The sequence below is a fragment of the Peromyscus leucopus genome, chromosome 19 (assembly GCF_004664715.2).
Source record: "Peromyscus leucopus breed LL Stock chromosome 19, UCI_PerLeu_2.1, whole genome shotgun sequence".
Taxonomy (NCBI): domain Eukaryota; kingdom Metazoa; phylum Chordata; class Mammalia; order Rodentia; family Cricetidae; genus Peromyscus; species Peromyscus leucopus.
The window spans coordinates 5,487,976-5,502,174 of NC_051079.1; the positions used below are offsets into that span (position 1 = coordinate 5,487,976).

At 42.6% G+C, this 14,199-nt stretch overlaps 1 protein-coding gene across 1 annotated transcript in view; it reads right to left on the reverse strand.

Moving 5' to 3' along the window:
* The window catches only part of Ss18 (SS18 subunit of BAF chromatin remodeling complex), a 74,509-nt gene extending 60,546 nt beyond the window's left edge, over nt 1-13,963 (reverse strand). Inside the window, 5 exon segments of the mRNA XM_028861277.2 lie at nt 1,260-1,344; nt 3,773-3,781; nt 10,688-10,755; nt 13,881-13,918; nt 13,921-13,963. Of these exon segments, the coding sequence (XP_028717110.1) occupies nt 1,260-1,344; nt 3,773-3,781; nt 10,688-10,755; nt 13,881-13,918; nt 13,921-13,948 (228 nt within the window). The 5' untranslated portion in view covers nt 13,949-13,963.
* Between the last annotated feature and the right edge of the window lie 236 nt (nt 13,964-14,199).

Sequence of the window (14,199 nt, forward strand, 5' to 3'; positions counted from 1 at the left end):
TAATTGAAATAATTTATGGAAGTAGAAACACCACTTAGATCTCAAATTCTTAACTTTTTTTTTTCTGGTTCTGTCTACTAAAAATGTTCAATATCCATGAAAATCTTGTAATAACAAATGTTCCAAACATTCAGATTGGTCTCTGAGTACTAATCCCCAAATAAATGAAGAGAAAATGAAAGAAAACTCCTTGAAAACTCTATTTCTTGAGCATAAAAGATAACTAGACTGCTATCTCAGACCTGAAAGCACCATACTGTCCTGACAGTTTCCAACAGGAAATCCACAGCACCTAGAATATCATCAAACCCAGCTCTGAGTCTCTACCTAATTATCAGTTTGTGCACTGAGATGGAAGGACATGTTATAAAGCTGGAAGACAGAATTCAGAGTATGATAAAATCTGAACAACACTTGGCTCAGTTTACCCAACAAATAAATGGAGATATAAAAGGATAAACTGTTAGGTACACCAACCAGTGCAACACCAGGATTTTGTCTGGACATGAGGTAATCAAATAAAGCTGAGTTTGTTGAGTGAAGAGATAAAACTTGAAAGTAATTAGCCATTCACTGATGTTGAGAAACTGATTTACTTTATTGTGAAGAATAGCAGTCCTGATAGCTAAAGATTCATATGCAAGTGTTCAATACTGAAATGATAGGAAATACCCCAGATACATTAGCAATTACTTAGTAATTAAAAATAAACTAAACAGATAGGTAGACAGGTGAATGGACACAACTTCCCCAGGGAAGGGAGTGTTTTAGATGAATTAATTCAAATACTCAAATTAGATGAGTGAAACAGTCCTGCATTTAGAGAGTACAGAATAGGCTTGTGTTCTCGAGATAATTCAGAGCTTCTGACACAAAATTCAAAATCACTGAAACAAATCACATTAAATCACACAGCTACAGACTTGACCTCACACACTTTCAAACAACACACACAGCTACAGACATGGACCTCACACTTTCACACACACACACACACACACACAGAGACAGACATGGACCTCACACTTTCTCTCTCTCTCTCTCTCTCTCTCTCTCTCTCTCTCTCTCTCTCTCTCACACACACACACACACACACACACACACACACACACACACACACACACAGACATTGACCTCACACTTTCAATCACATACACATCTTCAGACATGGACCTCACACATTTTCAAACACACACACACACACACACACACACACACACACACACACACACACAGCTCACATGTTTCAAGGCACTTACTGCTGGCAGCAGAGACTGCATATTTTGATTAGAATCTGCTATTGTAGCGAGGTATACCAGGTTCGTATGCAACATCTGCTGATACCTATTAAAATAAAACAAATACCAGTATTAAAGAACATCTTTCTAGCTACTTAAGTACAAGCAGCATTATAATTATTATTAGAGCTTAATGAAAGATGTATTAGCTGAACATCAATAGCACTTTTCCTATTTCCTCTGCAAAGTAATTCCAAATGGCACACAACACATTTACAGTAATGGGGAACACGGTGATCCACCACGGGCTAGAGAGACTCCGTTCCTGTCGATGTGCACATACCTCACTTAACAGAGGCAGCAGCTCTCGCTTTCTCCTTATGACTGAAGAGTCATGGTTGAGAGACTGCTGAGTTGCACACGATTTCATGGCTGCTCAAGGAATAACCGACATCCAGCCTCAGACATACAGTATATTATTAGGTTTTACAAGAACTAAAATAAAGAAGTTCAATAAAATATGCTTACCACCCCACCCCACCCTCACACTTCCTTCTGCTTTTGTTGTGGTTGGTTTTTCTGAGACAGGAACTCATTATGTAGCCCTGGCTGTCCTGAAACTCACTATGTAGGCCATAGGTCTCAATAACACAGAGGTCCACCTGCCTCTGCCTCCCAAGAATAGACATGAACAAAATGAAGGGTCACTGAAATCATTAACAATTCACTTTAAAATAATAGAGCAAATTCTTAATACTTGGGCTGTATAGCTAAATATAACTACAAAAATGGCTTTTAGTAATACTGCTTAATAATTAAAGTTGATTTATAATTTTTTTTTTTTTTTTTTTTTTTTTTTTTTTTTTGGTTTTTCGAGACAGGGTTTCTCTGTAGCTTTGCACCTTTCCTGGACTGGATCTCAATCTGTAGCCTAGGCTGGCCTCGAACTCACAGAGATCGGCCTGCCTCTACCTCACCAATGCTGGTTAAAGACATGAGCCACCACCTCCCAGCAGCTTTATAATTTTTAAACTCTTATAAAACCCAAAACTGGCAACAATCTAATCGCTGTCTGGTCTCAGTGCATGAAAGAGCAAGTTCCATACATACAAATTGAAAACCTACACCAAATGTACCACTGTTTTAAGATTTCACTTTCCCGAGGCCAGGCCTGTGGCCCTAACACTTGAGAAGCTGGTACAGAAACACAGGCTAGTCTAAGAATATAGCAAGACCAGGTCTCAGAAGACAAAACATCATTTATTATAGATACTAGCTATAAATCTAAAATGAATGTCAATGAATTTCATTTACTGTATTCAAATAAATGAAGCATTCTAATTCAGATCCAAACTGAAATACTTCTCTAACCTTGTTATAAATGGCTGATTTCACTTTTCTAACAAGGGAAAGCCTGACTCTTACTGATCACAAAGCTTCCTTCCACACTGAGAAGCCTACACTTTTAGTTCCATTCTTCACATATAAATGGTCCTTGGATAAACAAAACCAATGAGTAATTATTATGGTTAATTATAATTAATTGACAGCAAACAGAAGCTGTGACTGTTTCATAATTTTCTACAAGTCTCACAGGGAACTTAACACTGCTCTAGACAAAAATAATCAGTCTTTTTTTTTCCTTTTTGGAGACAGGGTTTCTCTGTGTAGCCCTGGCTGTCCTGGAACTTAATCTGTAGTCTGTAGATCAGGGTTGTCTGGAATTTAAGAGATCCACCTACATTCTGGCCTCTGCCTTCTGAGTGCTGGGATTAAAGGAGTGTGCCACCATGGCCAGCCTCAAAAACATCTTATTAACTTTCTTCATGGTGGTGGGAGCTGTACAAGGGCCCCGAGTAGTAACCAGAGTTGCTTCTCTCTCTCCACCATGCGGGTCCTGGGGGTCAAGCTGAAGTCAGGCTTGGTGACACAAGCACCTTCACCAGCTGAGCCAGCTAGCAGGCCCGAGCTGCCACTTCTAATTAGGACACACACTGATTTCAACGACTACACTTGGAAATCCTCCGTTTTCTTCTAGGAGTTTTCGTACGTTGTATGATGCTCAAGTGTGAGCTTTCTAGGGACTACCAACTACATCATGGCACACATGACCACAACAAAGCTTAGTTATTATGCTGATTAGCCCTAGCCAGCCTCAGAAAGTCACTAAGTGCCCCATGCTTAATCTAACAGGAGTTAGAGCAGGCCTCTAAAGCTCCTTGCAACTTTATCTATTCTCAAGATATTTACCCAATTGTGCTCAACATCAAATCTAACTTTTAATTAATTTGAACTTATTTTAAATTTTCAGAAAAGTTTCAGGAATGGGTGGAGGGGAAGCCTTTTACATCTCTCTTCCAAATTTCCAAATAGTCTTTTCTAGCATTTGTCCTCTATTTCTGTCTCATGTCTATGCACACATACTCAGTCACAACACGATACTTCGATACCAATCTCCCCCAAATAAGACACCCCTTAGAACCACCGCAAAGACACTAACACAGTACCAGAGAGCCCATCCCAACGCACCCTACTGCCCACATCTCCTTTTCCTAACATAAGAAGGTGGGCAAAAGCAAGTTTTAGCTGTGGTTTATATTTTTTGGTTTTGCTTTTGGTTTTTGAGTCAGGCTCTCAATTTTCTAGTCCAGGGTAATGGAAACTCTGTGGAATAAAACTGCAGTAAGAAAACTAAGGAATATTCATCAGAAAGCTTATTCTAAGAAAAAAAAAACAAGTATCAAAAAATGATTAACAAAAACTTGGTTATTTATATATTCTCACATTCTCTTCTGTGTTTGTATGTAAGTCACCTAAAATGGAATTAAAAAACGAAACAACAACAAAAACCACAGGAGAATCAGAACTCAGCTCAGACTACAGAATGAAAATAGAAACATTTCCTGAGACATTTCATTTTCTAGTCTATAAATACCATTCCACTTGTCCCTGCAATCCTAATGAGTCTGCGCTCTTCTACATTTAGTCAGCCACGGAGTGGTGCTCAAGCTCAGGCAATACCCCACCCCTGCTGAGCAGCCCCATGCCCTGTGGCCTGCGCGGCGTGCTCTGCAATGTTTACACGACGACAACACTAGCTGACAGTGCCTTTTATGGTGTCCCCATCTTTAAATGTAACTATACCTTGTTAACAAAGGAAGCTGAATATACAAGCTAATGGGAGATTAGCAAACATATTCAACATCTTATATTTGACCATGGTAACTGCTGAAAGCCAGCCAAAGTTACCAGATCCATCAAAATCTTGTTTGATGACTGTATGGTCCTAACAAGTTCTGACAGATACCTCCAAATGTTTATGATCAGGATTAAAAGAGAGCCCAGCTTCCAAAGACGCCACTAAAAGCCACAACACAGTACCTTGCACAAGGCAAAATAACCAGTCCTAAGTTTATTAATTAAAAATAATCTGAAAAGCTTAGGTTTAATTTAAAAGCAACTTTAAAACAGCACATTTATTGGATGGCGCTATAGTTTACAGGATAAAAGTAACCTTGATAAGCAGTAATTTAAACTAAAATTCCACTAAATGATGACGAATACTAATTATTTGCATTAAAATTATAAAGCACTCTGAAATATAGTCGTACCCATCCTAAAATACCCAAACGAGGCTGCTGACTAAAGCGAAGTCTGAACTGCTTTAGAAATATTCAAACCACACAGAAGGAAGCAATGTCCCGAGTATGCGTTAGCACACGTGAGAGCTGTGAGCCTTGCACACAGTGAGTGCTTCAGACCTCCGACACGGAGAATAACACAAGTCAGTGTCGGTCTCCTGATGACGATGGCCAGAGCCACAGAGAGGAGAGAATCGCCACCGCAATCTGTTTGGCAAGGATGTGTTTGTTGTCTTGTTTTAAATGTATTTGTTTTCTTTTTCTTTTTTTTGTTTGTTTTAACAAGACATATACTGTTAATGGTCAGAACTCAGTAAGGGTTTGTTTGGTTTACTTTTTTTGAGACAAGGTCTCATTATATAGTCTAAGCTGGCCTTGAACTCATGGCAATCCTCCTGCCTCAGCCTTCAGTGTGATGGAATTACAGATATAAGCCATCCAGCCAAATCAGCTTCTTTTATGTGTGTGGGGCAGCTTGTCAGTGTTACACCACCGAGGAACAGAACAGGCACCTCCCAGCTGAGCTGTTCCCAGCACTACTAAGGCCCACAGCCCTAGAGAGGGTGGGGCCGCAAGAGATCCTCTCTCACTCATGATGGAAGTAAGTTATTTTTAATCTAAGAAATTGTATTCAAAGGAAATATTTAATCAAAGTCAGACTACCAATTTGCAGAGAGTTGGTGTTTACTCTATCTCTACATTTTTGTTTCACTTCCACCATGAGGGACAGGAGCATTTGCTGAGAGCAAGAGATTTTTTTTCTTTATTCAAACCGCACTGACAACTTAAGAAAGAACGAATACCAAAAGAACAGTCAAAACAAAGGTAAACCCATCAAAGCAGGGCCGGCAGCTTAGACCTGTCGATCGAGCTCTTCTGCGGCTGAAACAGAACGAAACGAACACACGAACGAACACACACACATACCCACACACACACACACGACACGAAAGTAGGGAGACTTGACAGGAAGAAGAGTTTGGTAGACAGGGATAAGAGAGCATAATGGGGGAGAATATCATCGAGTACATTATGCATAGGTATGAAATTGTGAAAGAATACATGAACTTGAAAAACATAAAATTCCAAAACCTAGAATTCGGGGCAACCCTAAGTGACATAGCAAAGCCCCCTTAATTAAGGATGAGAGCTATAAAATTCATTAGAAAGGGCAAAATTTAAGTTTCTACTTTAAATCAATCTAAGTCCCAGGTGCATCAACTAAGAGAAATTTCTGAGGTCTATCCTGATGTGCAGAGGAAGAGGGGATTTATATACTTTGATTCTTCAATAAATTTTGTCTGCATGTATCTGAAATTTTATTTTTAAAAAGTAGTGCATCTATCTCTCTACACACACACATAAATAACAAAGCTGCAAATGTAAACAGTATCAACCACTATTGATTCAGACCGGAACAGCTGGAACAGCTGGGAACACCTCGCTATCCATAACACTGGTCACACATGAAAACAAAACCTGTCCTACACCACAAAATCTTTCATCTCTAACAGGTTCTTAAATGCCTTGGGTGAAAAACAGTCACCCCACTAGGGCCTCCACGCCTGGCTTCAGGGGTGATCTCACAACTGAAGATTATGCACTACCCACAGCCGAACCACAGAAATAGATCCTCTACTTTTTAAAAATGAAATTTCAAATATATACAGACAAAATTTATTAAAGAAACAAAATATGTAAATGGAAATGGTCATACAAAATGCAAAATGTGGAAGTGATTAGGAAACAAGACAATCTGGTAACAGCAATTTGGTTTCTACATTTCAGCCTATATATTTAAACAAAACAACTCCCAATCTGGTCTTAAAAGAGAAATGGATGATTCCAGGTTTGTACAAGGAAAAATACAAGGCAAAACTAGAACACTTCATAGTACAGAAAAAGAAAATGCTCAAAAAATAACAGAGAAAGGCGGTGGTGGTGGCACACCTTTACTCCCAGCACTCAGGAGGCAAAGGCAGGTGGATCTCTGTGAGTTCAAGGCCAGTCTGGTCTACAAAGTGAGTTCCAGGACAGCCAGGGCTACAGAGTGAAACCCTGTCTCAATAAATGAATGAAGGAAGAGGAGGGAGGGAGGGAGGGAGGGAGGGAGGGAGGAAGAGAGGGAAAGGAAAAAAATTGAAAGATGTCAAGAAGCCAGACAGAAAAGCTTCCAGTAGTAAGATCTAGAACAACCCGAGAAAGAAAACAAAGTAGGAGAGTAGAACATAAGACAGAGAATACAGTAGGATGTACAAATCCATTTAAACATAAAAATCTGAAATAATGAATGGAGGGAAGGGGTAAAAGATGACTTTCTCACAGCAGAATTCCAAGTAAGTTTAGGAGGAGTGATGGAGCTGGTCATCATTTGACAACCACAACAGTAACAACCATTGTGCAAAATGCATTAGTTGATGGGAGAATGTCTTTTGTAAGCTGTGAAAATATGTTGCTCTGATTGGTTGATAAAGCTGTTTGGCCAATGGTGAGGCAGAATAGGGTTAGGCGGGACATTCTAACTAGAGAGGAGGAAGGAGAAAGGCAGAACAGAGGAGAGGCTGCCAGCCACCGCCATGAGAAGCAAGGTGTAAAGATACCTGTAAGCCACGAGCCACATGGCACAATATAGATTTATAGAAATAAGTTAATTTAAGATGTAAGATCTAGCTGGTGAGAAGCCTGGGCCAACAGGCCATACAGTTTGTAATTAGTATAAGCCTCTGTATGTTCATTTGAGTCTGAGCAGCTGTGGGCACAGGAAAACTTTCAGTACAATTAGTGGATACTAAAATTAGTGGATTGAAGAAAAGGTCCGTGTGTGTTTCAAGGTGTCTGCCTAGTGTTATGCATTTGAATTACAAAAGAGAAAATACTGACTCTGGTGGAGAAAACAGCAGGTGCCAGCTTAGGAAGCGGATCAAAGCCACCACCAGTACTGAACCAGGGAGGACGCAGTCAAAAGGGCGTCACTTCACAATGTGACACTAATGCCATAGGGCACATGTGAGCTTCATTCTGCAGAAACGTAAATTAGGTCTTAAATGAGGACATTCCACAGAGTAACTGCATTCTGCAACATCAACACCATGAAGCATTAAGTCTGAGGAGCAGTTGCAGATTAAAGCGTAACACAAGACATACCCATTAAAGGCAAAATTGACCCACATTGGGATCTGAAAAGAACACACTAAAAGCCTGAAAATGCTGGAGATGACGTACTGCACTAGTCACTTCAATAATTTATACTCAGGCAATGTAAGAATACATGCCCAACTTCAGGGAAAACTTGGGCTACTTACAGTAAGAGAATCATGTCTGCAATCAGTCTCAAATGTCGATATAATAAAAAGCTATTGGGCTAACCTGTTACCTGCTGAAGAACTTCAGTAAAGGACATATAGTATTTATATTACCATCATTAAGCCCTTTTCACTAAGTAGGAAATGTTTGGAAAGGAGCATTCGTTTAAAAACTCGTAGTTTTTACCAATCAGATATACAGAATTTTGTAAAAGATGGCCAATATCTACTGCTGGCAGTGAACACCAGCACAGGACTGAAGTAAAGCAAGGACATTTTTGGCAGGGTAGCCTGGCAATTTAGCATGGTCTCTGACCTAGTATCCATTTAAGAACTGCAGCCTAGGACTGTTCGGACATTCACTCGGAGGGGATAGCACTTGCCAAACAGAGACAAGAGCCTAACTCAGGAAGAAAGAAAGAGGGGAAAAGGTGACCTCCATAAACACTAGGACAGCATAATCTGTGTGTGTACTAACATAAATACAGAGAGGGAGACAAGACAGTGGGAATTAATTAATTAATACCACATTTTTATAATACTGAACATGAGATTTTTATTTTAAAGTTAATTTAAACGAAGGGAAAGAGACCTAAAATCCAGAGGTGAGTGAATCGCTGGAGGAAAAGAACCCAACAAAGACTGAAAAGCCAATCACCTGGTCGCTGGGACCGTCCCCCCAGAGCAGGCCAATGAGACCGCTAGGAAAGGATGGGCCCTAAAACAGGGTTCAGTGAAACATTCTAACACCGTGCTCTCCAGGGCAGCAGCCACTGGACACAGTGGAATGGCACTTCTGGTCTTGATCGAAACACTACCCACAACTCGGGACTGGAATGGAGTGTGAGCTCTCGCAATGCTTTGATCTAAGTTATGCATCAAGGTGACCGTACTTTATAAATAATGAACCAAGTAAAGCACATTCATGTCACTTCTTTTTTGTTTACGGCGTCTACTAGAAAATGTTACTTGTATTTACATATAGCTGCTGGACACTGCGGTTCTGAATGATGCTTGACAAAATAGGCAATTCCACCACATCCAATCTTGTTTTGAGGTTGTATGATTGTTGTCTTAAGACAGGGTCCTAACCAGGTGGTGGTGGCAACACCTTTAATCCCAGCACTTGGGAAGCAGAGCCAGGCAGATCTCTGTGAGTTCGAGGACAGCCTGGGCTACAGAGTGAGTTCCAGGAAAGGCGCAAAGCTACACAGAGAAATCCTGTCTCAAAAAACCAAAAATAAAAATAAAATAAAAGACAGGGTCCTGAGGTGTGGCTCAGGATTTATCATTCACCTGCCTTAGCCTTGAAGGTGCTGGGGTTCTTGGCCATGCCTACCTCAAATCTGAGTCTATTAGGATCTATCAGTCACTTCAGAGAGATCATTGTAAAATCAAAGTTTGGCCCTTGTAAAAGACAATCAGTTCTCTACAACATAAAGTTTTGCTCTCTCAGTATTTACAAGTAACTAAATACAGTACATACATGAAGAGTTTATTTCTCTTTTTCTTTTCTTTTTTGTTTTTGGGGTTTTTGTTTGTTTGTTTTTCAAGACAGGGTTTCTCTGTGTAGATCTGGCTGTCCTGGAACTTGCTGTTAACTAGGCCTGCCTCTGCCTCCTGTGTGCTGGGATTAAAGGTGTGTGTGCCGCCGCCATCGCCGCCACCGCCGCCACCACCACCACCACCACCACCACCAAGCTAAGATTTTACTTTTCTATAGATGAGGCTCTATACAAGTTTAAAATCATTATTTTATACTATAGGATAAGAAACAGGGGGGAAAAAAAGACACCTACCTCCCACCACAAAGGGCTTTTCTTTTGTAAAAGAATCAAGAAAAGACAGTCATATGAATTCAGAGGAGTATCATGAGCAGAGAACTGGAACAACCCAAATGACAGAGTACAATGGAAGATTATTTGGCATTATAAGGAAGTACCAGTACATGTGCCAGTATCAATCAACCCTGAAAACATCACGTCTTTTTGTGTGGAAAAAAGTCAATCAGAGCTGGGTGTTTGGTTCACCCCCATGATGTGCACTTGAGAGGCAGAAACAGGGATCAGGAGTTTGACAGCAGCCTGGGCTTCATGAGACACTATTTCAAAAAGTACAGGGGCAGCGGAGAAGTCAGTCAAAACAGACCACAAGGTTGGAATCCATTTACACAAAAGGTCCCAACAGTTCAAGTCTACACTAATAGATGGGAGGCAGAGGCAGGCACATCTCTAGTTCAAGGCCAGCCTGATCTACAGAGTGAGTTCCAGGGCAGCCAAGGCTACACAGAGAAAACCTGCCTCAAAATAACAAAACAAAACAAAACAAAACAAAACAAAAATCCCAATGGACAGGTGTTTCTCTTTGGGGAGATGAAAATTTCCTCAAACCAATTCAGGTGACAGTACCACAACTCTACAAATAAAATTTAAAACTGTTATTCAAAGGACAAGTAAAAACCCCACCACCCAGATACAAGGAGCTTCTGTGGGTCTTACTGAGACACTCTGATGTCTTCCCTTTGTTCTGATAGTCCATTATACACTGAATAAGATGGTTGTTTTCATCCAGCATCTAAAATAAAACAGAAAAAGGTTATTGTAAATCTAGTGCACATCAAGTAAGATGAATGACCAAGAGGTCTGAAGACAGAAGATATTTATGAATATTACATACTGAACAAATACAGTTTCTTCAAAGTCATCATTACAGATTGCAAAATCATCCAAGTGAACAGGGAAAACACCCACTTCAATTACTTTGTGTTAATGTTTCTACCTGCTGCTACAAAAATATTTCAAAGTCATAGTAATAAGAAATCATGAGACTGAACTAACTTAGTTAAAATTTTTCATACTGTTAAAATGTATAAATACTTATAAAATATGCTAGTCATGATTCATATATATAATTCTGCAACAGCTGATTTTTGTAATTTGGATTTTTCTAGAAATGTCACATCTACATGGAAATTGAACCTACTGGGGTCTTCTGTTAATATACAGATTATACCTTGTGACACACACATAAAAATCTCTACTTTGGCCGGGCGGTGGTGGCGCATACCTTTAATCCCAGCACTCAGGAGGCAGAGGCAGGCAGATCTTTGTGAGTTCGAGGCCAGCCTGGGCTACCAAGTGAGTTCCAGGAAAGGCGCAAAGCTACACAGAGAAACCCTGTCTCGAAAAAAAAAAAAAAAAAATCTCTACTTTGTATATCTGGAATGATATCACATTTCATCAATTATGTTTAATACTCTATTTACCCTATTCCAATTATTCTCCTTGAAACCCAGAAGGGAAAATTGGTGTTTCTTTTGACCTGTTTTATTTAGCATTAGTGAGTGTGCTCTCTCTCCTCTCTCTTTGTCTCTCAATCTAACACTCTAACACAACACAAAAGCGCGCGCCAAGGTGCATGTAGAGAGAGGACAACTCTGTGACACAGTTCTCTCCTGAACCCCACTGAGCCATCCTCCAGGCCCCATGTTTGTTTGTTTGTTTTTTAATACAGAAACATTTAATTGTCTGTGCTATCTGTAACTATAGTTTCAACTAGCTGAAAGTTGTCTCAATTGGTTTTGGAGCATTCTAATGCTTTGTAATATGAAGGAAATCTGTCCTTACCCAGACTGAAATAAACACACGAATATGGATGCCCAGGAACTTGACATAACAGGCTACCTTCTTTTCTAACTGTATAGATTTGTGACTCTCTAACATCACACATAACATAACGATATTTATAATATTTAATAAAATTTGAGTTTATAATATACAATTAGGTATCTCTCAGTGCTTAAAAAACCTAAGATACATAAATTATGATTTTATCATCTGACAACAATCTAAATAACTCATCTATGACAATGGCACTAAACAAAGGGACCTACAGAAGACGGTTAGTGCCAGCACGCTGTCCCTAGCACACCATCTGAGTTTGTAGGAGCTTAGGTTAGGGTAACGCTGACCCTGAACCCACCTTTCGTGATTCAGTGAATGACCAGGAACACCACCCAAACCCCATCTTCTCTAAGGTGTGTGCTTCTTAAAAGATCACTAGATAGATACCAAGAATATTCTTTTTGTTTGTTTGTTTGTTTGTTTCTGGTTTTAAGACAGGATTTCTCTTTATAACAGCCCTGGCAGTCTTGGAACTCACTATGTAGACCAGGCTGGCCTTAAATCTGGAGATCCGTCTGCCTCCTGAGTGCCATCAATTCAATACTCAAATCAAGGAATGCATGGTACATTAAATAACCACAACCACCTGTCTGCTTCCTGTCTAATACCAATGTCTGACCGTGTAAACAAGACTAAACTGGAATACACGTTGGGGGCTGGAGAGATGGCCCAAAGGACAAGAGCATTTAATGTTCTTGCTGAGGACCTGGGTTTGGTTCCCAGCACCCACACAATGCGACTCACAACTGGCTGTTAACGCCAATTCAAAGGAATCTAATGTTTCTTCTGACCTCCCCAGGCACTGCATGCACATGATACACACACACACACACACACACACACACACACACACACACAATATAAAAAGATTTAATCCATTTTTCACTTCTCATCTGAGAATGAGAAATAACCAGTTAACACCTACTAGATCACTCACGATAAACAGTAAGACACAGAAGAAAGAACTCTACCGAGAAAAAGGAAAACGACAGACGTCTTCTAGAGTTCAAAAAGAAAGCGCGAATCCCTTCAGAAACATGCTTTCTGCACGTGTGTGAAGGAAGTTGTTCGCCAGGCTACCACTAGAGAAAGCAACTGCGTTTCCAGGCGCTGCCAGGCGGGTTTCTTCAAAGAAAATAAAGCAACAGTTTGGCAAATGTCAAAGGCCACACTACAAAGACCCTGACAGTAAACAGAAACGGGTGGCCATCAACACCCAGGTCTGCAGGGGTGCCCCGAATGGTACTACAAATTGACTTTGTCTCCTCAAGCTTGCTCCAAGGCAGGGGACAAGACAGAAATACTCAAGGCAAACTGCTCAACTTAGCAAGCGACTTTTCTTAGTCTACCACGCCGAGATCTAGAATAGTGCCTTGCTCTTAGACACAGGCTCAGAGGATAATAAAGAACCTTTGTGTCCCCAGTTGGCAGTCCCAGAGCGGCGACTGGGGTGGCACGCTCAGCTCCCAGCGCTTCTACCCTGACTTAATGCAAACCGCCCGCCCGTCGGTGTGGACAGCCGGAGACGGCCCACTCCGGCCGGCGAGGGGCAGGCTCGCCCTCCCGAACCCCAGCGCCTGCCCCGCGCTCAGGCGCATCTAGCAGGGGCAGACCGGAGCGGACCCCGGGTGCTCCTCTGGGGCAGCCCCGCGCCCACTGGCTCCTTCCTCGCCGAGCCTCTGCGGAAGGTTCCCAAGTTCTCCCGGGAGGGCCTCAACTCCGCGGAGTTTGCGGCGCAGCACTCCAGGCTCCGGCTTCCGCGAGTGGGGTCCCGGCGGGGCGGGGCGACGCCGGAGTCCCGCGGGCCGCTCCTCTCCCGGCCCCGCGCCGCCCCGCCGAGCCCACCGGGCCCGCGGGGAGGTCCGGCGGCGGTTGCCGGCGCTTTTGTGCGGGCAGAGCAGGCGCCAAAGGGCTCCGCCGGCTTCCCGGCGCCCGCCCCCACCACCGCCCGGCCGCTCCCCTCCACCCCAACGCCACCCCGCCTCGGCCCGCGCTCGGGCGCCTCTCCCGGCTCACCTTCTGGATGGCGGCGGGCGTGATCTCCCCTTTGCCCGCTGCCTCGGGGCCGCGAACGCCACAGACATGTTGCCACCGAGCCCGCGATCGGCGAGTCCGGAGCGCTCCGGGGGCCGCGGAGCTGGGGGCCCGACGCCCGCCTCCCGGGCAAGCCCACCTCGCCGCGCGCGGCGGGGACGATGCTCCGGGGCCGCGCGCATCGCCGGCCGAGTGGCGCCCTGCGCGGAGCGGCAGCTCCCAGCGAGGCGTCCGGAGCGCCGCTCGGGGCCGGGGAGACTCGATCCCCGCGCCCCGCCCGCGCCCGCCCGTCTGTCCCTGA